This window comes from Bos javanicus, chromosome 5 (assembly GCF_032452875.1).
Source record: "Bos javanicus breed banteng chromosome 5, ARS-OSU_banteng_1.0, whole genome shotgun sequence".
Classification (NCBI taxonomy): Eukaryota; Metazoa; Chordata; class Mammalia; order Artiodactyla; family Bovidae; genus Bos; species Bos javanicus.
In genome coordinates this window covers 56,432,888-56,455,982 of record NC_083872.1, presented here as the reverse complement: position 1 = coordinate 56,455,982, position 23,095 = coordinate 56,432,888, and the positions used below count along the sequence as shown (strand labels likewise).

Sequence of the window (23,095 nt, the reverse complement as noted above, 5' to 3'; positions counted from 1 at the left end):
TTGCATGATGGGAGAAACAGTCAGCTTTCCGGGAGCCAGGCCAGGGGGACGGCTTCATTCGGGACTCCATTTCCCGGCGTGCCTCGCGGCGGTCGGTCCGCCCTCTGGCGGGAGACCGGTTCCGGTTGCATCAGCGTGGGGTCCACGGCGAAATGAGGTTGTTCGTGAGTGAGGGCGCTCCGGGGAGTCTGCCTGTGCTGGCCGCGGCCGGGAGGGCCCAGGGCAGAGCGGAGCTGCTCATCAGCACTGTAGGCCCAGAAGGTAGTCGAGCTGGCGCTGGTGGGCGGTGGATGAGACGGGCGGGACTGGAACACGCAGACAACGACCCCACAGTTGTCTTCGCCAACATTCCAGGCCCCAACACCACGCACTCCCGTCAATTTCCTCCCACGTTATCCTTCAGCACCCCATACCTTCTTCCCTCCCAGTGACATCTTTCATCAGTCACTTCCCTTAATTAGCCTCAGTGTACCCTTCTCTAATTTTTGGTCTCCCCTCCTTCTCTCTCAGGACCTTGTCTCACTCCGGTGAACCTCCTTCCCCTCTCCAACCTCCCATACCTACTAGGTACCCTCCCCACACGTCATTCATATGATAACCCCCAGGTTTTCTTAGGAAACCCTACTTTTCTCTCCTAAACACACAGACACACATGCTCCCTTCGGTTTACCTCTTCTCATTCCCAGCTATCTGTTTGTGTGACTCCTAAGCGGTTCTCTTGTCAGTTCTCCCAGGGTAGCTCAGATCATTTTCAGATATTCTTCTGCTCAGTCTCTCAGTTGTGTCCGGCTCTTTGTGACCCTATGGATTGTAGCCCGCCAGGCTCCTCTGTCCATGGGATTTTGTAGTCAAGGATACTGGGGTGGGGGCCATTTCCTTCTCCTGACGCAGGGATCGAACTCGTGTCTCCTGCATTGGCATGTGGATTCTTTAGCACTGAGCCACCTGGGAAAACATCAGATATCCTGGTTATCTTCAGCTGTTCCAGTTCTTGGCTGCAGCACTACCCCAGTACCACCACATCCTCTCTGCAGTCCCCATCTGTTTCAGCTGAACAGCTGCTTGTCTCTCCAGCTCATTCTGGACCCACCCCCTTTCAGAGGTCTTATCCTGGACCCTCTCCTGGTGACTGCCCATCTCCCCCGCACCCCCTCTGCCCTCCTAGTACCCGCCCCCCCCCCACGACTGTGAAGATGTCCTTTTAAGTTGACATAGTATTTCTTGTCTCTCTTTTTCACCCATCTTCCTCCCCTGTGTCAGAGTGTGTGGTCCCATTCCTGACCCAGCCTAAGGTCCCTGTCTTGCAGCTGGATAGTGGCAACTACCTCTTCTCCACCAGTGCAATCTGTCGGTCAGTATTGGTCCTTGATGCAGGGAGGTGGCTGAATAAAATCGGGTTACTGTCCTCTGTGTGGTCTTATTTACAACTGGCGTGAGAAATGGACTCGACCAACGAGCCCCTTTAATTCTCCCTCTGTTGCTCTCTCCCTGGGTAGATACTTCTTTCTGTTATCTGGCTGGGAGCAAGATGACCTCACCAACCAGTGGCTGGAATGGGAAGCAACCGAGCTGCAGGTGGGACTGAGATGTGGGGGTTGGCAGGCAGATTGTTGCTCTGCACGGCCGTCCTGACCCGTGTCTCCTGTGTTTCAGCCAGCTTTGTCCGCTGCCCTGTACTATTTAGTGGTCCAAGGGAAGAAGGGAGAAGATGTTCTTGGCCCAGTTCGGAGAGCCCTGACGCATATTGACCACAGCTTGAGTCGTCGGAGCTGTCCGTTCCTGGCTGGGGTGAGTTGGGCCTTGAAATCAGGGTTGGGAAAAGCTGTATGGTATAAGAATTAAGGAGGAAGACTGTATTCAAAGTTCAACCCCTCCCCCCTCAACTGCCCCTTACTGGCAGTGTAACCTTTAAAACTCATAACCTCTTTAATGTTCATTGTTTCTCGTCTTTGAAGTGGAAGTGATGTTAGTACCCTTCTCAGTGGGTTATTGTGAGAATTGAGATAATTTAAAATGCTTAACACAGTGCTTGATACTTAATAAGTGTTTAGGAAATGTACAGTATTATTATATCCATGGGAAGAAACTGAGTGTCTCACCTGTGTACTTTTTCTTTTTGTTTCTCAACAAAGGAGACAGAATCTCTAGCTGATATTGTTTTGTGGGGAGCGCTCTACCCGTTACTCCAAGACCCATCCTATCTCCCTGGTGAGAACTGTGCATATCACTTCCCCACCAGCCTGAGGAACTTGGTGTAGGGGTTACAGAGTAGGCAGTAGACTATTGAGGACCTATTCTTAGCTGTAACTTGACAGGGCAACTATAGCAGAAAGACAGCTGAGGGAATTGGGAAAGGCAGCTAGAGAAACTTCATAAAGAAGGGGAGGAGGTCCCCTTCCAGCTACCGATTCTAGGTCTTGTTGATTGTTTCCTTTCTCTCATGCCCACAGAGGAGCTGGGTGCCCTGCACAGCTGGTTCCAGACACTGAGTTCTCAGGAGCCATGTCAGCGAGCTGCAGAGACTGTGCTGAAGCAGCAGGGTGTCCTGGCCCTCCGGCCCTACCTCCAGAAGCAGCCCCAGCCCAGCTCCCTTGAGGGCAGGCTTGTCAGCAATGAGCCTGAGGTTTGGAACAAAGAAGAGGGGTACCCACACAGCCGCAGTGCCTGAGGTGGCGGGGGTGGCTTGGAGAGAGAGTTTGAGCACAGCTGTTAACTATGTCAGTTCTTGGAGAGAATTTCCTTACTCTGTGTGCCCTTCTTACCTGGTGAGGGATACTGTCCACTCTTCATAGGAGGAGGAACTGGCTACTCTGTCTGAGGAGGAGATTGCCGTGGCTGTAGCTGCTTGGGAGAAGGGCCTGGAAAGCTTGCCCCCTCTTCGGCCGCAGCAGAATCCAGTGTGAGTAGGCACAGACTGAGTGGAGCTTGGTTTCTTATGTGGAAATTGTTGATAGAGCCAGTTCCTGCCTGTTTAATCCCCATCGCTGACCTTTCTGTAATTCTCTATCCTCTTAATCTCTTGGCTAATATTTTGGACATACTGTCCCTCAGTTCCCCCCCACACCTGTGTTTTCAGTTACTTTCTACCTACTGATTGTACCTTAGTCTGTTTTTCCCGTTCAGATCGTTGTTCTGAGCTTTAGACATCTGTCAGACTACCTCCTTGATTCTCCACCTCCACTGGCATTGCAAACTCATCATGTCCAAAACCAAATCTCTTACCTTCCCTGCCAGCTTCTCTTTCTCCTTTAGTCACTTGTCTTAGTGAATGACTCCCACCTTCCACCTAAAGATCCAGGCCAGAAATCTTGGTGTCATCTATCTGTACCATTTTCTCATCTTTCCCTGTATCATTTACTCCATTACCAGGTCATTGATTCTAACTCCTAAGGAGTCCTTGTATCCATCCCTTCTCCCTGTCCTCACTGCTGCTAACCTGAAGTGGGGCCTTGCCATCTCTTACCTTCTCCTTCCCTACTGTCCTGTGCTCCATATTGTCACCAGATGGCTGTTTAAAACTGCTGATATTATCATCTCATCCTCCTTTTCAGAATTCTACAGATGGTTTCTTTGTGTACTTCACCTGGTCTTTCATGATCTCGCTCCTGCCTGCATGCTTAGCATCATGTTTTATCACTCTTCTGAGAGCTAAGATAATATTCACACACATAGTGGGAATTTCCTGGCTGGGTCCAGTGGTTAAGACTGGTGCTTTGACTGGTGAAGGCTTGGGTTCAATCCATGGTCAGGGAGCTGTGTGGTGTGGCCAAAAAAAAAAAAAGTCACCCCCGTATGTAGATTTTTCCATCGAAATGAAGTATTTGTAGTTCTGAACATGTTGTTCAATAAAGATTTACGTGTCCACTCCTTGTCAGGCCCTGTGTGCTGGGAACTGGGTCTACAGAGGGGAGCAAACAGACAAGACTCTGCTGTCATGCCACTTTGAGTCTAGTGTTATAGACAGGTATTTTAAAAACTGTAAGTAGTATGAAGGAAAAAACAAGTGCTGTGAGAAAATGTCACAGGAGGTTAACTTAGAAAAAAACAACATTTGAACTAACAATTGTGGGAATTCCCTGGAAGTCCAGTGGGTAGGACTCCATGCTTTTACTGCTGAGGGCCTGGGTTCAGTCCCTGGTGGGGGAGCTAAGATGCCACAAGCTGCGCAGTACAGCCAGAGAAAAAGGAGACCTAAGACTTGCCAGATGAGTAGGAGTTACTCAGGCAAGGGTAAGTCTGGGGAAAGGCTGTCTCAGATAGAGGAAGCATCTTTATAAGGAATTTCTAAAAGGCCAGTGGCTGGAGGCTGGTTAGTCAGGGGACAGCTGGGTCAGAATGAGCTTTGAGAGGAGGCAGGCTGAGATCATATACTCACACCTTGGTGTGTTTGCTCATGCTCTTCTTCTTGGAAGGCCTGTGTCTCCCCTACCTGCTGGACAGTTGTTCAGGAGACTGGGTCTGTCATGTCCTTCTCTGTACAGCTTGAGAGTCTTAAGTGCTTCATATTCTGGCAGCTCCCGTTGTCACATTTTATGGTAATTGTCTCTACGTGTCTGTCTCCTCACTAATCTGTAAACTTATTGAAGGTTGGGACTCTCTTTTCTTTTACATGGAGTATCTTGTAGCACAGGGTCAAGTATTTGGTAGAAAATGGTAAAATTTGAATGAGTTAGTGAAAGTTCGTCTTTTATTCAATCACTCATTTTGAATATTTCTGTGAGTACCTACTGAGGATTGATTTGAAGGTAATAAAGAATAGGAGGTAGACTTTCTCAGGTGTCTATACAGGCTAACTTGTTTGAATGCATACTTAGAGGAGGAGACAGCTGGTGTTAGAGCAAATGCTAGAGCAAATGCTTTTGCTTCTGATTGAAGTGCACCCCAAAAGTCTTGAATCTGGCAAATTCCCACCCATTCTTGAGAACCCAACCCAAGTAGTTCTGCCTCTGTGGAGTCTTTATTTTTGGCTGTGTTGGCTCTTCATTGCTGTGTGTGGGTTTTCTCCAGTTGTGGTTCGTGGGTTTCTCTTGTTGCTGAGCATGGGCTCTAGACACGTGGGCTTCAGTTGTTGTGGCTTACAGGCTCTAGAGCGCAGCCTCAGTAGCTGTGGTGCATGGGCTTAGTTGCTCCTTGGCATGTAGAATCTTCCTGGACCAAGGCTGGAACCCATGTCCCCTGCACTGGCAGGTGGATTCTAAACTACTGGACCACCAGGGAAGTCCCTCTGTGGAGTCTTGGGCTGGAGATGCTCAACTTCCTTTGACCTCTGTGAGCACTTTGTACCTCTGATCGCACTGATCCCAGTCAGAAGTTATGTGATAGAATGTACCCTCCTTGAGGGCAGAACCCTGGGCATACTCACCTTTATGTCTCCACTGTAGTAAGCACACACAAGATGAGAGAGACGTTACAGAGCGACACAGAAAGGAGCACTGCAGCGTGTGTGGTACAGGTTGCTTAGGGGGTCAGGGTACAAGGATGACTGGGTGGAAGGCTGATTGTCAGTGAGGGAGGGTTTTCCTGAAGGAGCTTTCTAAGCTGGATTTCAGAGAAATTTATGGTATTCAGTCATGGGGAGAAAAGTCAATGAATGCAGGAGAGATTGGTGAGCACTTCCTGAAGAAATGAGCTGTAAAATGTTCCAGGAAGTAGATGGACCGTCTAACCAGATATACAGCATGCAGCTGGGAAAGAAGGGTGAGGTTAACACCTCTGTTAGTAGTTTACACTCTGGAGTCTCTGTTAGTAGATTCCGAGACTCGGTGAGCCTGCAGGGTGCCTACGGTTGAAGAACATGGTAATTGTTGGGAGTTGGCCCTTGTAAGTTAAGAATGGTTTGAAATAACATTGTAAATCAATTATACTTCAAGAAAAAATATTAAAACTGAAAAAAAAGAATGATTGGAAAGATGAACCCTAGTGAGGTGTTAGTGCTGGGGAGGGTGGTGGATATAGGATGTGTTCAGCCGAGCTGTCATGGGTGACAAAGCATGGAGAGAGAAGAGCAGATTGAGTGACCTCTGGCGGCAGATTGAGTGGCATGACTAGGAATGATCCTGGGACAGTGGGGAGGAGATTATAGCTATGAAGGCAGTGGCTGGTGCCTGCTGGTTTGAGACAGGCCATGAGGAAGTGGCTGACCCATATGGGTTAGGGCGTGAAAAGTCCTGGGATATGAGAGGACTTGGGAACGCTTGTGTGTGGGTTGATGGATTGTAAGCATTTCAGGTCCTGACTAGAGGTAATGCTAACATAGCACTTGGAAAGACGGGGAGAGGTGTTCTTGGGTGGTGTTCAAGTCCAGGGAGTTAGTGAATGATGGTTGAAGAGAGCCTGGGGAGAGTTGTCAGTACTTGGGAGGCTGGAGCCTGAGAACCAGCTGATGGAAAGGAGCACTTAGGATTATAAAGAGGGACAGAGTTCCTTGTGGGAATGAGCCTCCTTAGGAGCAGTACACGAGGCTTGCTCGCTATGGGCAGGGCCCTGTATTCGCAGCTGGAGGGATCTCATGGCTTCGGGGGAAGTTTAAGCTCCAGCAGCTTCATATGAGGAAAGACTTCGGATGGACGTGACCCTGGGCAGTAGAATAGATGCATCTGGCTGCTTCGTGCACTTTGGGTCTCTCTTGACCCTCTCATCTCCCCCTGGACTGTTCTCTTTCTTTTTCCCTACCAGGTTGCCCGTGGCTGGGGAGAGAAATGTGCTCATCACCAGCGCCCTCCCTTACGTCAACAACGTCCCCCACCTTGGAAACATCATCGGCTGTGTGCTCAGTGCCGACGTCTTTGCAAGGTGCGGCCAGCTACTGGGGGAGGGCCCCAAGGAGGCAGTGCGCCCCAAGGAAATAGGCCTCAAGTGGGGAGACTGGAAGGATCCTGGGTGCAGGGAGGGAGCTGAGATGGGGCCTCATGATCACTACATTCCTTTTCAGGTACTCCCGGCTCCGTCAGTGGAACACCCTCTACCTGTGTGGGACAGATGAGTATGGTACAGCGACAGAGACCAAGGCTATGGAGGAGGGACTAACCCCACAGGAGATCTGTGACAAGTACCACGTTATCCACGCTGACATCTACCGCTGGTTTAGTATTTCGTTTGACTTTTTTGGTCGGACTACCACTCCACAGCAGACCAAGTAGGTGTCCTTTGATCAATCATAAATGGAGGGGGTGGGGGGCAGTCAGAATATTGAGGGGACAGAAAGACAGAAGGAACCAAAGTTGTTGCTCCCCCTGCCCCCAAACATCTGGGTATTGTCCTGAAATGTGATGTGTCTCAGACATTATTATGGGGAGTCGTTGTGTGCAGAAGCCTGACCAGGGCTGCAGGAGCCTCTGAGGTGGGGAAGAGACAGGACTTACGCTCACAGGAAGGATCTGCCTCGCCTCTCCCGCCTCCCTTCTCTTACAGTCTTAGGACAGCCCCTCCCACTCCTGTGTGTTTATAGCAAACATTCATTCTCTTCATTCATTCTCTGTCTGATTGTCATGCCTGTAAATACTACACAGTAGGGAGGCTGCCAGAGAGTGCTGTGCAGTTTAGCAGTTGGACTGATTTAATTTTTAGGACATATCAAAGAACTAATCAGTCCTATCCTTTTGGAGATTTTTGTTAACAAAGAATACAAAACAGATAAATCTGTATTTGACCAAAGTAAATTCTAGAGTGATGAAGAAAGAGATCATGTGGGGAGTTGTGAGGGGTCTGGGCTTATCAGTAAACTCCCTACAGATGACTAGAGGGCCTCTCCCTGATTTCTTTGGCACTTGGACTGGGTGAGTTTGGGTCCTAGGTGGAGTGGCAGGAAGGAAGGGTGCATTGCTTCCTCTGACTTCCCTGGTCCCTTCCACATCTCGTCAGAATTACCCAGGACATCTTCCAGCGGCTGTTGGCCCGAGGTTTTGTGCTGCAAGATACTGTGGAGCAACTGCGGTGTGAGCACTGTGCCCGCTTCCTGGCTGACCGCTTTGTGGAGGGTGTGTGTCCCTTCTGTGGCTACGAGGAAGCCCGGGGTGACCAGTGTGACAAGTGTGGCAAGCTCATCAATGCCATTGAGCTCAAGGTAAGAGGAGGGTTTCCTGGGAGCCTAGAAGGAGAGAGTGTCTAGTTTTAAGGGACTGTCACTTAGGATGTTTTTTAAATGAAGTATAGTTGATTTATAATGTTATATAAATTTCTGCTGTACAGCAGAGTGATTCAGTTATACATATATATGCATTCTTTTTTATATTCTTTTCCATTGTGGTTTATCCCAGGACATTGAACATGGTTCCCTGTGCCATACAGTAGGACCTTATTGTCCATAGGATTTTTTTTTTTTTTTAATTTTTATTGTTTTGGCATGTGAGATCTTAGTTCCCTGACCAGGGATTGAACCTGTGCCCTCTGCGTTGGGAGCATCCAGTTTTAACCACCTGACTACCAAGGAAGTCCCTCCATAGGATTTTTGATTTAGCATTCAAGACCTTTCACCAGTGGCTCTTTTTACTCTAGTCTTAGCAACTGATCACTCATACTGAGCATTTACTATGTGCTTGGCATTGTGCTGGGAAATAGATAAGTTGAATTCATACTTTCCTACCTTTTCTCCTGCTTCACACCAGCTGTTCTGCGCTTGTTTAGTTCTTCTTCCTTTCTTCCATAAATACCACCTTTCTTCTACTCCATGTTTATTCATTTGGTAGTTGTTCATTTATTCAACAAACTTTTTTGAGTCTTTACAGTAGCGTTGTCATAGTTCTGGTTATTGACATTGTAGCAATGAACAAGACAGATTTTTATCTAGTGCCAGAGAAGACCAGCACTAAAGATAGAATGTAGTTGCTGTAAGCTTCCAGGAAGATGTAACAGAGTGACTTCTGGGGGGAAGAGTTGAGCTGGGTGATTAGGGAAGTCCTCTTAGAAGGTAACATTTGAACTGAGTGTTTAACTGAAGAATGAGAAGGAGCCAGGAGGCGATAAGTGGGATGAAGAGTATTCTAAGCAGAAGGACCAGGAAATGCAAAGGCCCAAGGCAGCAGAGCAATGAAAAGGGGAATTGAAAAGACCAGTGTGGCTCACGGTGGGTGGGGGTGGAGAGGTGGTGGTGGGTTGAGATGAGGTCAAAGACGTAGGCAGTGACCAGATTTCCGGGCACAGTTAGCCCTCTTGGAGTGGAATGGCAGGCTGCTCTGTGGATAATGGGTGGGAGGGAAGCAAGGGAGAAAGCGGGAAAACCAGTTTGGAGGCCAGAGTGGCGGTAGCTCAGAAATGGAGTGATGGTAGCTTGGACTGGGTTAATAGCAGGGGGAATGAGGGGGCAGGGAAGGATTTGAGATATGTTTTGGAGGCAGACTCTGTGGAACTGGACAGACTAGAATTTGAGGTGATAGATAAGTCAAGAGAATGGAGACTTTACGTTTTTGGCTTGAGCAGCTTGGGTGGCTGGTAGCACCATCTACAGACACGGGCAAGACTACTTGAGTTGCTTTCTGGTAGAGTATGGTGACGCTGTTTGGATTTGTTAAGTTGGAGATGCTTCCTTAGACATCCAGGGAGGGATGTTAGGTAGGCAGTTGATACAGGCAGGTGGAGTTCGGGAGAGAGATCCTGAGAGAGTTATAATTTCTCACCTTCAAAAACCCAGATCAAAACTCACTTGCAGGCTTTCATTGACTTGCCCCACCCAACTGTTACTCCTTTAGCTGTCATACTTCATTGTTTGTACAGTCATGTCGTGTCATGCAGATAAGTATTTCTCGACATTTTGCCATGTGAAGGCCCGCGCTTGTTTTTCATGCAAGCCCGCTCTCTCTGCTTGAGCGTAACTTCCTCAAGTGTCTTCTCTTGGTCGCTCTTTTCACTCCTCACACAGCTGTAGGGCTGTCTAGCCTGGGTCTATTTAGCCTGTGCTCAAGAGAATGCATTTTTCCTGTTCTTGGGAATGAAAGGACACAGACGTGAAACTCTGTAGCAAAAGTTGTGCCCTGCAGACCTGAGTCTCCAAGCTCAGAACCGGCCCAAGTAAGTAGTTCTTACTTGGTGGGGTGTGAGAATGGGGTGAAGTGTGGTGGCAGACAGGGGACCTCATCTCTCTGTGCCTCTCTCCTCACCTGGACAGCTCCTGGCCTGTAGCCTGATTCCAACTGCCCTGCCCTGGGTCACCCCTTCTCTTGAATTTCCCTTCACAGAAGCCTCAGTGTAAAGTCTGCCGGTCGTGCCCTGTGGTGAAATCCTCTCAGCACCTGTTTCTGGACCTGCCTAAGGTGAGTGGGCCTTTCCCTCAAGCCAGTCTGCACAGCCTCTGCTGCACCCTCTGCCTCAGCGACAGGCAGAGAAAAATGTATACCAAATCACTCTCCCATGTTTTTAATTTCCATTTTAAAATCACGCATGCTTAATGTAAAAAGATGTAACAGGAAAAGAGCACAGAGTGAAAGGCCAGGCCCATCTGCCAAGAGGTAGTTTTTGTTGCTCATTTTCCTCTGTAGCACTTGCATGTGAACGTTTTATTTTTATTTTTGTGATTATTATTATTTTTTAATCAATTTATTTCTGGCTGCACTGGGTCACTGCAGTCTGGCTTTCTCTGGTTGTGAATGGGAGCTACTTTCTGGTTGTGGTGTGCTGAATGAAAGTATTTTTATGCCTTTTGTCTTTTCCTTAATGTAAATTAGATCATGGCATTCATATTACTCTGCAGTCTACTTTCTTTTACTTCACAATTTGTCTTGACCAATTTTTCACTTTAGTGGATCTGTCTTTTTTTTCGTTTTATTTGTTTTAAAAAGTTTTGGCCATACCCTGTGGCATGTGGGACTTTAGTTCCCTGACCAGGGATCAAACCTGCACCCCTTGCATTAGAAACTGGAGTCTTAACCACTGGACTACCAGGGAGGTTCCTATTTATTTTTTAAAAATATTTATTTGGCTGTGCTGGGTCATAGGTTTTAGTTGCACCCCACTCAGGATCTTCTGTTTTAGTTGCAGCTTGAGGGATCTAGTTCCCTGACCAGGGCCATCTGTATTGGAAGCTCAGAGTGTTAGGCACTGGACCACGAGGGAAGTCCCTTTTTTTTCCTTTTAAACTTTTATTTGGAGATGATATCAAACTTGCAGAAAGAGTTGTGGGAATAAGCATTTCCTAGAACAAAGAACCTTGTGTTCTTTACCCACAAGAACCTCATGTACCCATTACCCAGATTCACTGGCAGTTAAGATTCTGCTCCATTTGCCTTAGCATATTCTCTGTCTCATACATGTATGTATATGTACTTATAGATCCTCTTTATTCTTAAATGCTTCATTGTATGTTTTCTAAGAAAAAAGACATGTTCCTGCATAACCACAGTATGGTTAACAGCTTAAAGAAATTTAACATTAATATAGTTGTGTGATCTACCATCCATATTCCATTTTTGTCAGTTATTCCAATAATATGCTTTCTAGCATGTTTTTTCCTGTAGTGCTGAATCTGGCTCTGAAAAATGTATTTAGTTTTTCTGTCCTTTAGTTTCCCTTAATCTGAAACAGTTCCTCAGCCTTTATCTTTTATGATATTAACAGTTTTTAAGAATATAGACCTTGATCCCCCTTTCAAAACAGAATATTCTTCATTTTGCATTTATTGACTGTTTTCTTCATGATTAGATTCAGATTATGCATCCTCAGTTGGAATATTGCATAGATGATACCGTGTTCTTTCCGGAGGCATGTGGTGGCCATTTCCCCCTTATCAGTGACGTAAATTTTGTTCAGTCAAGATGTTACTAGGCTTCTCCACTGTGTAATTAATATTTCGCCCCTTGCAACTTAAAAGCAGTATGTGGAAATGCACATTTAAGACCATGCAAGTATCTTGATCTTCATTGAAAGGGTTCCTCTGAATTTAGCATCCGTTTATTTAACCATTTTTACCTGACCAGGTTTTTATTAAGATTTGCCAACTCTCCCACTGTCTCCACACTTACCCTTCTCCGTCATTCATTTATTTATCTACTTACCATCAGTGTTGACTCATGGATTCCAATTTTTTTCAATGGTTTATAACTGATTCCTGTCCTAAATATTGTTGATGTTCTAGTTGTTCCTTATTTGGCCAACGGGAGCCTCAGGGTGGTTTCTCTGGGCGTTTCTGAGGTCTCCTATCATTTTTAAGCACTTATTTTCTAGCATAGCAGGATATTCTAGATTCATCTTGTTCCATCCTGGGATCCAACCATTTCTCCACCAAGCTGTGGTTTTGTTTTTTTTTTTTAAATAGGGAACAGTATTAGAGGCCAAGTTTTGTGTGCTCATTGCTCCTGGATGTCTTTGGTTCTCAGCTGGTTCTCAGCTCTGTGAGCAGAAAGTTAGGCATTTTATTTTAGGTTCACACTGACATTCCATTCCAGTCCAGCCCCTTGGAGTTCTTCTTCACTTGCCCTCATCCCATATTTTTTATCTCCCTTCTTCCACACAGTAAGTACTCTGGTTTCCAGCAACATTATTTACTCATTTATTTGATCCTACAGTACACCTAAAAATAATTTCAGAATTGCTTCACCCATACTGCTACCAAAAAACCTACTAAGGTGAGTTTAGGGTTAGTTTGCAGTCCTGCTCCTTCCCCTACAACTGAGGGTATGTAATCAAATGTGTTCAACATCGTCTTGGCTCAGTTTTTTCCCCCTTTCAGTGTGATTATGTTACTGAAATAAGCCAATCATTTAGGTTCATTTGCTTCTAGTTTTTTTTTCTCTCCTCATACTTGTTTTTTGAAAATATAGAACGTTAGTATGCTTCTAAATCAAAACCCTGAGAAACCTGCCGTGCTGCAGTCTGCGAGGTCACAAAGAGTTGGATACGACTTGGCGACTGAACAACAGAATACTCAGAGAAGGGTCCTTCCCCTCCTGTCCGTGCTGCCTTGTTCTCCTGTCTCCTGTAGGCGATTGGTTTTGTTTTCTGATTTAGTCTTAGTGTGTTTATTTTTGTAAAGATAAGCTTTTATATATATATATAAAACATTTTATATATATATAAAGATGAGCAGATGAATGTATGTATACATACGTATCTATTTTTTCTTATACAAAATATAGCATACTATACATACTATTTTGCATTTTATATTTTTCACCTAACAGTATGTTCTAGAAATCATTCTGTATCAGGACTACTCCATACATGTCAGTTCATAAAGATCATTCTTACTCAGTCTTGTTTTGTTTTTGTTTTTGTTTTGGCAGCATGCAGGGACCTTAGTTCCCTGACCAGCCGTCAAACCCGTGTTCCCTGTGGTGGAAGAGTGCAGCCCTAATCACTTGGTCACCACGGAATTCACTGTTTTTTCCTTTAAATTTTTATTTATTTATATTTTGGCTGTGGTGGGTCTCCATTGCTATGTGAGGGCTTTTTCTGGTTTTGGCAAGTGGGGGCTACTCTTCTTGTGGTGCTCAGGCTTCTCATTGCTGTTGCTTGTCTTGTTGCGGAGCACAGGCTCTAAGCATGTGGCACACAGGCTTAGCTGCTCCACGGCATGTGGAATCTTCCCGGACCAGGGACTGAACCTGTGTCCCTTGCATTGCACGGTGTATCCTTAACCACTGGACCACCAAGGAAGCTCTGTTACTTAAACAGTTGCCTAGTACTTCATTCTGTGTGGGTATCATAGTTTATTTAACCAATTTTTTGTGTTCATCATTCAGGTAGTTTCCAGTATTGTGCAGTTAAAAATACTGTCGCAGTGAATAACCTTGTGCATATGTATTTTTGTATTGTGGGAAGTCTGTCTTCAGGATAAATTCCTTAAGGGATCACTTGCTGTGTCCAGAATAAATGTGTATATAGTTTATGGCCTGATTTTTCTCAGTAGGTATTGTTCAGTTTTACCTCCCTCCTAGTAGAGTGTGCACCTGTTTGCCACAGCCTCACCAGGACAGTGTGTTGTTAGGCTGCTAGTGCTGTGGTGTTTCTGTGGATGAATCATGTGAACCATTCCTTATGAAAGGTTTATCTTTGTTTTTCTGCTTACAAAAGCGATAAACACTTGTTTTTAAAATTTCAGAATGAAATAGATGGTGTAAAAGTGGATGTTCCCCCTAATCTCATTGAGAATAAAGTACTAAGATATATTTTTTGGGATTATGTTAATCCGTGTATTACGATTACTTATTTTTATAATGATAGGATTATATCTTATATTACTATTTTGAAGTTTGCTTTAGTTAATCTATTTCTGAGATCTTTACATACTTTTTAAAAGCCTTAATAAGTATTTCATTGGTTGATAAACCATAGTTCTTTAAATTCTACTGAACCAAGTGAATTAGTTTTAATTTTTGGTGTGATGAGCGGTGCAGTTCTCTTATAAATACATCTATACACACTTATGTGAAAATTTCTGTTGAAAAAAATCCCAAGTAGAATTGCTATGGCAAAGTCATGAATCCTTAATTTTAATTATATATCAATAAATGACTCCAAAAAGCTTGTATGTATTTATCCTTATGCTGACCACACATGCAGCTGTCACAAACCAGCTCTGTGCTTCTCTGCTATCAGCTGGCAGCGCGGGTGGAGGAGTGGTTGGAGAAGACATTGCCTGGCAGTGACTGGACTGCCAACGCCCGGTTCATCATTCGTTCTTGGCTTCGAGATGGCCTCAAGCCCCGCTGTATAACCCGAGACCTCAAGTGGGGAACCCCTGTGCCCTTAGAAGGTTTTGAGGACAAGGTAAAAAACCCTGTGCTTTATTCAGATCTCGTATGATTCAGCTTTGGGGTTGAAACCCTGGGCGAGCAGAACAGACCACTGGTTATGCCTTGTTTCAGTCTGAGACTCTGGGTCGGCAGGGGTTTCCGGTGTGCTTGCATTCAACCGTGTCCCCTCCCTCCTGGCCCTCCAGGTGTTCTATGTCTGGTTTGATGCCACCATTGGCTATCTGTCCATCACAGCCAACTACACAGACCAATGGGAGAAGTGGTGGAAGAACCCAGAACAAGTGAGTAGTTCTTGGTTAGCCTGTCCATGGGGCTTCCCAGGTAGCACAGTGGTGAAGAATTCTGCCAATGAAGGAGATGTAGGAGATGTGGGTTTGATCCCTAGGCTGGGAAGATCCCCTGGAGGAGAATATAGCAACCCATTCCAGTATTCTTGCCTGGAAAATCCCATGGACAGGGGAGCCTGGCAGGCCGTAATCCCTGGGGTCACAGAGAGTTGGACACAACCGAGCATGCACACATGTACCCACTGCCTGTGAGAAGGGTGAATGTGTAGCGGGGTGGTTAGGATTGGGTACCTGATCTTTCTTAGGCCTTTGAAGAGGCTCTCAGGAGCTCTGTCTCCCAATTATATTTCATAGGTGAACCTGTATCAGTTCATGGCCAAGGACAATGTTCCCTTCCATGGCATAGTCTTTCCTTCTTCAGCCCTAGGAGCTGAGGACAACTACACCTTGGTCAGCCACCTCATTGCTACAGGTACCCTGGGAGACTGAAGATGGGGGTGTTCCTAGGGAGTGAGGACCAAGGCAGTGCTTGGAAATTCCTGGAGAGGTGCTAGGTCTTGAGTTAGGAGTTGAGGTGAAATAGGAAACAGTTAGAACATGGACGCTCAACCCAGAAAAAGGAAACAAGGACCTGAAGAGAGCAGAAGTTCAGAGCTAAATTTTGTAATGGGTGGAAGTAAAGGGGAAAAGATCACATTGGAGAGGAATCATCTCCCAAGTTCTATGCAGGCCAGCTACTCTAGAGCTGAGGTTGAGAAAAGAAGAGTTAGTGGGTCAGGGACGAAGGACATGATTTGAACAGATGGTTGGCATTCTCCTTCTCTGTCCAGAGTATCTGAATTACGAGGATGGGAAATTCTCTAAGAGCCGGGGTGTGGGAGTGTTTGGGGACATGGCCCAGGACACAGGGATCCCTGCTGACATCTGGCGCTTCTATCTGCTGTACATTCGGCCTGAGGGGCAGGACAGTGCCTTCTCCTGGACAGACATGTTGTTCAAGAATAATTCCGAGCTGCTTAACAACCTGGGCAACTTCATCAACAGGTGGGATCTGGTGAGGGGTGAGAGGCAGCAGATAGCTGGGAGTGGCGGGGGGAGCGGCTTGTAAGGGGGGAAGTTAGTTGTGGAGATGTGATTTAGCAGAGTTCGTCACAAAGTGAATTTTTGCTAATTATTTTATTAACGTTATTAGAAGTGTGTCCTTTCCTAGTGCAAGTTCACTCGCAGGCCACTTAAAAGTTTGACCGAAAAAGGGTTTTTTTAGCACAGGGGTAGGAGATTGGAGTTTTATCACTTCAGTCTCACTTTCCATTATTAGTCCCTATCTCAGCTATTCTGCAATCTAAAGAAATAATCTCTGTGGCTACCCACCCTTTCAGATTTGGTTATTAACCACCATGATCAGGTAGGTAGTCTCTGCAAGAGGATGTATTTGTTAGATATCAGTTAATGTATATATTTCAGCTTGATCATTTCAAGTTACTGACTTCTGAAAAACAAAAGGTTACTGAAAACCTTACATGAGGGATATGTTTCCTTTATATGACGGGTATCTGTGTGTAAAGTATGTCTGTCACGTGCAGACATTTTCTTAGGGGAGAGAGAAAATAAGTTTTGCTTTCCAGCTTGAGGGAGCCAGGTGGCTTCAGTTCTGAGAAAATGTAAAATTGTGAAAACCGTGTCCAATTTTCTGTAAGGAGACTGGGCAGTAACTCTTCTTCTCTCTCTTCCTTCCCTACTCCCATCCAGAGCTGGGATGTTTGTGTCCAAGTTTTTTGGGGGTTTTGTGCCTGAGATGGTGCTCACCTCTGATGATCAGCGCCTGCTGACCCATATCACCCTGGAGCTCCAGCACTACCACCAGCTGCTAGAGAAGGTTCGGTAAGTATCTACACCTCTGTCTCAACTCCGTGATCTGCTGGCATGTTAACAACCCCATACTGGTACCCCCAGGACCTTACACCTTGGCCTGCATCCTTCCTTCCCAGGATCCGGGATGCCTTACGTAGCATCCTCACCATATCTCGCCATGGCAACCAGTACATTCAGGTGAACGAGCCCTGGAAGCGGATTAAAGGTGGCGAAGCTGACAGGTGGGTAAGAAGGTAGGGTTGGCTACAGAAATAAAGTGACTGGTTGGATGTGTCCTCTTGGAGGTCTGGACTAGTATTTTTTCTTCCCCAGGCAGCGGGCAGGGACAGTGACAGGCTTGGCCGTGAATATAGCTGCCTTGCTGTCCGTCATGCTCCAGCCTTACATGCCTACAGTTAGTGCCACCATCCAAGCCCAGCTGCAGCTCCCACCTCCAGCCTGCAGTATCCTGCCCACAAACTTCCTATGCACCTTACCAGCAGGACACCAGATTGGCACGGTAGGTCTGAGAGTTGAAGAGCCAGCCTCTTTCAGAATTTCTTTTGAAAAAATTATTCATTTATTGGCTACATTGAGTCTTTGTTGCCACACACGGGCTTTCTCTAGTTGAGGCAAGTGGAGCTACTCTCCAGTTGTGGTGCACAGGCTTCTCGTGGTGGTGGTTTGTCTCGTTGGCTCTAGGCACATGGGCTCAGTAGTTGTTGTGTATGGGCTTAGTTGTCCCAGGGCATGTGGGATCTTCCCAGACCAGGGATTGAACCTGCATGCCCTGTGTTGGAAGCATGGAGTCATAACCCCTAGACCACTAGGGAAGTCCTTCAAAATTTCTACCTTGCCATGCAGCCTTTGGAGGAGGGCTCAGGGAAGAACTTACTCCGGGTGTGACACTCTCATAGCTGTTCTCACAACCCATTCCACCCTCACCTCCACTCTGCACTTTAGGCTTGTTTCTGATATAAAGCCCTTGGTATTGGTTTACAAGCCCAATATTTTCTTTAGTCCATATATCCTCACTGTCCTTCGTGCCAGAACCCAGGGGGCAGGGAAAATACAGGGTAGCCACTTTCTGAAGACAAGGTGATAAAAATATGTACGTACTCCTCTAAGGTTTTGCATCAACCTAGCATTATTAAATAGCCCAAGTAATCTTTGATCCTAATGAATGCCAGTGCTTTTTCTGAATTCTTTACTGAAGTTAGCATGTATTTTGCTCAGTGGTACACTCAACCTTTCTCTTGGAAACTTGAGTTCCTAAATGTCAGAAGCTCGCGTGGAGAGGCCCTCTTTATAGTCAAATAAGAATTTATACCCCATCAGTGGATGATTCTGGAATTTTTTTCACAGGTCAGTCCCTTGTTCCAAAAATTGGAAAATGACCAGATTGAAAGTCTGAAGCAGCGTTTCAGTGGGGGCCAGGTGAGAAATCTAAAGACTGCCTCACCCACCAACAGTCCTCCATGTCCCTTAGTAGCCCTCACTCATCTCTCTTTTGGCCCTGCTGCTTCCTCACTTAGTTTTTCTTTCCTGTCTTAGCTAGAAGAGTCCTTGGCATTAAAGGTAATCACTTGCCCCTGCAATCTTATGTCAAACCTGAAGTCAGATGTTTATGGTAGCAGGTGCTAACTCTGTCCTGTTGTTCTCAAGGCAAAAGCATCCCCCAAGACAGCAGCTGGACTGACAACAGCTGGACCGCAGCAGATCCACGCACTGACAGAGGAAGTGACCAAGCAGGTGTGGGGCTGAAGCCCTACGGGAAGCTGGCAAAGCTGAATCCTAAATAGGTCCTTTCTGGTCTCACTTATTCCCCCACCCCCTCTCTTCTCAGGGCAATATTGTCCGAGAATTGAAGGCACAGAAGGCAGACAAGAACCAGATTGCTGCAGAGGTGGCTAAACTCTTGGATCTGAAGAAACAGTTGGCTCTAGCTGAGGGGAAACCCCTGGAAACCTCTAAAGGCAAGAAGAAAAAGTGAAAGTGAGAACTTATCATAGAAAGTCACTTTAATGGATATGGACAATAATAAATAAATGTACAATCTATATACACGCTAAGACCCTTTTCTATCGTCGACCCTAAGCTTCTCCCCTGCTGAATCGATGGTGGTTGGGTATGTCGTTGGCACTGGTGACGTGGTCAGTAGATACTTCCAGGAAGGGTCAGAAGTGGCCTGAAATGGAAGTGCTGGTCCCAACTGTTCATGCTTGGTGCAGATTAACCATCCGGTCAATCAGAGCTCGGCGAGTTGCCTCCACTTCCCTGGTCAGGCGCTCGATTTCCTGTTTGAGTCGTTCATTCTCTTCAGCCAGCTGTGCCACTTTCCTTTCATTTTCTTGTTCTTTCTCCTTCATGCGTTGCTTGCCAGCCCGGGCTGGGGACTGGCCACTCTGTTTCCGTTTTCTGGTTCTTCCTTGGTCTTCCTCTTCTTCCTCCTGAGCCAGGGAGCTCTGACTGGACTCTGGAGAGCAGGGGCTCTGGGAGGTGTGTGTGACCTCTGGTGGTCCTGGCTCCTCAGTAAGCCAAGCCAGAGAGGCGGGGTCAAGAGTGGTGAAGCTTTTTGATTCTTCCTTCAAGGAGATAAGGCAGGGTAGGTATGAATTAGTTGAGAAGGGAAGGGCAGCACCTCCACTTCCCCCGGCATCAGGCCTAGCGTTCTTACCTCCTTGTTTCCAGGGGGTGAAACACAGGTGCCCCGATTTTCATCTGAGGACAGCACCTCCTGCAGGTCCTCATACCAGGCTTCCAGCTCCCAGCTGGACAGTGCCCCAAAGGAGAAAGGCAGTGACTCAGCTGCCATCTCTGTGGCTGGATCAGGCTCTGGAAAAAGACATACTCAGGATAGTGGGGGTGAGGAAAGAAGCTCCACCGGTCAGTCTACACACTGGCCTGCTGCCTGTCTTGGTAGATAAAATTTATTGGGAAGCAGCCACAGCAGTTTATTCACATGTTTTACAGCTGCTTTCATGCTACAATAGCAGAGACAACAGCTGTGAGATAGACTATGGTGTGAGGCCCTCGACATCTTAAACATTTACTGTCTGGCCCTTTAAAATGTCTCAACCCCTGACCTAGAATGAGAGTCCCTTTTTGCTTTTGCCCAGCACTTGAAGAAGCAAGTACCTGGACATGCATTCTTATGGGTTCCTAGTAAAAGTCTTCAGCTTCCCTTGGGGAACTCCACTGGTTGTTTCCAGGGGCGGTTACCAGACACCTGTACTCCTTTCTCCTCCCGTGGGGGGAGCCTGGGCAAACAGTCCTTGGGTCCATCTAACCTTGGGTGGGGAATGAGGTGTGGTGAGACCTCACCTGACTGTGCACTCAAGACCCAGCTTTCAGTTAGGACATGTTCTAATAATAGGGATTTGGTCACCTCTTTAAGGGCAGGCCAGGAGGATGGATGTGGCCTAACAGCAAAAACCTGCTCAGATTCAAACCTTCCTCTCCTGTCTTCTCTAGGTGTTTTCATAATTTCATAAGCAGCAACTCTTAGGAGCTAGTTTGGGGAAACGGTCAGTTAAACTTACCTGCTTTCAGGTGTGGTGATGTATGAAGATACACTTCCTTCTGGAACACTGTGGGGATCAAAGATAAATATTAGCCATTTTTGGAAGGGTGGAGAAAGGTTCTTTTTACCTCCAGCTTCCTACTGGTCCTTCCTTACTTCCTATTGATAGTTATCAGTCTCTGTAGCCATTTCCAAGGACAGAGAAGAGCCTGACTTCCTTTATTTTTAGTTGCTGACATTTGTAGTCCTGATTACATAATAGCAAAATCCTGGCCAACTCAGCTTTTTCTAAATTCAAGGCAGTCTTCAACTGTGCCAGGGTAAGGACTGGACTACAGGGGCGGGAACAAATCAAGTGGCCTTTTCCTAATTCTATTCCCACACTGACCACCTTCAAATGTGTATTTTCAGTCTAGACTTCTCCTGGGACCTCCTTCTGGATATCTAATATGCATCTCAGACTTAACACGTCCCAAGACAAACTTTGGCTAATCTTCCCCTACCAAGGTCTTTCCCATCTCAGTATACAGCAACTCTAGTGGCTTGAGCCAAAAACCTTGGTATCATCCTTGACTCCTCTTAGACCCCACAATCCAGTCCAAACCAACAGCAAAACTTAAACTCATTCTTCAAAACCCCAGAATCTAAACACGTCTCACCAATTCCATTTTTGCTAATCTAGATTAAGTTACTCTCATCTCTCCTAGGTGACTGCAGAAGGTCTCTCAGTTTCTGCTCCTGCAACCAACCCCTCCTGGAGTCTATCTACAACAGTAGCCAAAGTGAACCTTTTAAAACTTAAGTCAGGGTGTGTCATTCCTCTGTTTAAAACTTAATCTCACACATATTAAAGGCTGCTGCTGCTGCTTATAAGTCGCTTCAGTCGTGTCCGACTCTGCGCAACCCCAGAGACGGCAGCCCACCAGGCTCCCCCGTCCCTGGGATTCTCCAGGTAAGAACACTGGAGTGGGTTGCCATTTCCTTCTCTAATGCATGAAAGTGAAAAGTGAAAGTCAAGTCGCTCAGTCGTGTCTGACCCTCCGAGACCCCATGGATTGCAGCCTTCCAGGCTCCTCTGTCCATGGGATTTTCCAGGCAAGAGTACTGGAGTGGGGTGCCATTGCTTTCTCCAATATTAAAGGCTGAAGTCCTTTAAATGGCTTAAAAGGCCCTCCACAGTCTGCTCCTTCCTTGCCTTGTTTTCTCATTGACCTCCCCAGCTCTTGCTCACTTTAGTCCAGCCAACTGGCCTCTTGATCCCTAAAGATACTATACATGCTCCCATTTTAGGACTCCTGCTCTTGCTATTCCTTCTGGAAAGCTCTCTCTTCCCACATAAGTCTTTCATTTAAATATCACCTCAGTGAAGGAATCCCTGACCACCCAGTGTAATCTGTAACCTCCACTCAGCATTCTCTACCCTTCCATGCTTTAATGTTTTCTATGGCACTTTACATATTTGCTTACTGTATGCCTCTTCCCACTGAAATGTAAGCTCTGAGACAGCAGACATTTTTCTCTCTTGTTTGTGGATAAATGCTGGGTACCAACCTGCATGGCACACAGTAGGTCTGGTTAAGTATTAGGAATGAATGGATAAATTCTCCCCAATCTCTCACAGGGGTAGGAAAAGGAAGCTCAAAGGCAGAGCGGCAGCTCCCTGCCACTGGGGACTGCGGATGCAATATCGTCCTGAATCTTTCTCTGCAGGGCTGTCCTCCCTGGGGAACCCTTCTTGCCTTCCCGTGTGTGGGACAAGGCTTTCATCAGCAGTGGAGCCCCAGGCCAGAGGGCTGCAGAGCCAAACAGGGGGCTAGCCTGATGCAATGGTTACACAGAGATTAGTTGGAAGACAGGACAAGGGGAAAGAGGCACGCACCAATCCCAGGGGAAGGGCAACCCACTTGGGAGACCCCAAGTGGCTTCCCACACTTAAAAGATCCAAGATGCTCTCCTGAGCAGGAGGCTAGAGGGCTTTGGGGAAAGGAAAACTCATCTCCGTTCCCTGTCCATCGACACCCCTCTTCCCGAAGGCTTGTGCCGGCTTAAGATTTTCTGTTCTCTGCAAGGGTGCGGAAAGAATGTTCTGCGGAGGTCCAGAAGCCCCAGCTACTGACGTGGCTATGCTGGCCCCGAGACGCTGAGGCCGAGACAGGATTGGGGGCAGGGGTAGGGGGAGGGCCGCCAGTGGCAAAGCGGCGGTAGCGGCCCGAACCACTGGGTCACCAGGCTTTTCGGGGGTGTGTCCTGTTGCCCCGCCTCCCACCGGACAGGCCTAACAAAGAGGCCTAGGGTCAGCAACGCGAGAATAAATCTTCCTCGCTGGAGCCCGGTCGCCTAACAGCACAGATCAGGGACTGTGCTCCGGGCAGGGGTAGGATGGTGCGGTCGTGTGAAGGACGGGGTGTCTTTCTCGTAAGCACTACTTTCGAATAAAGGATTTTCCTCATCCCTCCCCGGGACAGTCACTTCTCTTCTTCGCGGAGAGGGTGGGGCTACACCCATAAGAGCGGATGCCCTAACTTTAAGGGGCCAATTCGTGTTCGAGAGGATGGGAGGGTAAAAGGTAGATGGGGAATCAGTACTCGCCTCTCTCCTCAGGTTCCGGCTTTGATTTTGGCTCTGTCGCTGCCACCCGCTCATCTTCAACATGATACACTCTGTGCCTTAGACTCAAGCCTCTGACCTCGATCCTCGGAGCTGAGATCTTTTAACAGGGCCTTGCCCTCCTCTCTGGGCGGGTCCAGAGGCCT

The 23,095-nt window shown here is 46.9% G+C and overlaps 3 protein-coding genes across 4 annotated transcripts; 1 reads left to right on the top strand and 2 right to left on the bottom strand.

Moving 5' to 3' along the window:
- The first annotated feature begins 17 nt into the window (after positions 1 to 17).
- MARS1 (methionyl-tRNA synthetase 1) lies at positions 18 to 18,879 on the top strand. 2 transcript variants are annotated; one of them, XM_061416664.1, is made up of 22 exons: positions 18 to 261; positions 1,261 to 1,351; positions 1,497 to 1,575; positions 1,654 to 1,788; positions 2,133 to 2,208; positions 2,451 to 2,623; positions 2,793 to 2,899; positions 6,676 to 6,792; positions 6,932 to 7,135; positions 7,861 to 8,062; positions 10,170 to 10,244; positions 14,524 to 14,694; positions 14,867 to 14,962; positions 15,323 to 15,440; positions 15,799 to 16,012; positions 16,718 to 16,849; positions 16,957 to 17,061; positions 17,153 to 17,339; positions 18,185 to 18,256; positions 18,374 to 18,397; positions 18,485 to 18,571; positions 18,666 to 18,879. In XM_061416664.1, the coding sequence occupies exons 1-22, from the start codon at positions 153 to 155 to the stop codon at positions 18,810 to 18,812; spliced, it is 2,721 nt and encodes a 906-aa protein (XP_061272648.1). In that variant the 5' UTR covers positions 18 to 152; the 3' UTR covers positions 18,813 to 18,879. The 2 variants fall into 2 exon arrangements, with proteins under 2 accessions (XP_061272648.1, XP_061272649.1); XM_061416665.1 differs by lacking the exon at positions 18,374 to 18,397 and having other exon boundaries at positions 20 to 261.
- Positions 18,823 to 19,634, bottom strand: DDIT3 (DNA damage inducible transcript 3). The gene is made up of 2 exons (XM_061416710.1): positions 19,497 to 19,634; positions 18,823 to 19,404 (listed from the first exon to the last, which is right to left on the bottom strand). The coding sequence occupies exons 1-2, from the start codon at positions 19,632 to 19,634 to the stop codon at positions 19,036 to 19,038; spliced, it is 507 nt and encodes a 168-aa protein (XP_061272694.1). The 3' UTR covers positions 18,823 to 19,035.
- LOC133247658 (DDIT3 upstream open reading frame protein) lies at positions 19,496 to 22,994 on the bottom strand. The gene is made up of 3 exons (XM_061416713.1): positions 22,932 to 22,994; positions 20,362 to 20,409; positions 19,496 to 19,654 (listed from the first exon to the last, which is right to left on the bottom strand). The coding sequence occupies exons 1-2, from the start codon at positions 22,992 to 22,994 to the stop codon at positions 20,368 to 20,370; spliced, it is 105 nt and encodes a 34-aa protein (XP_061272697.1). The 3' UTR covers positions 19,496 to 19,654; positions 20,362 to 20,367.
- Between the last annotated feature and the right edge of the window lie 101 nt (positions 22,995 to 23,095).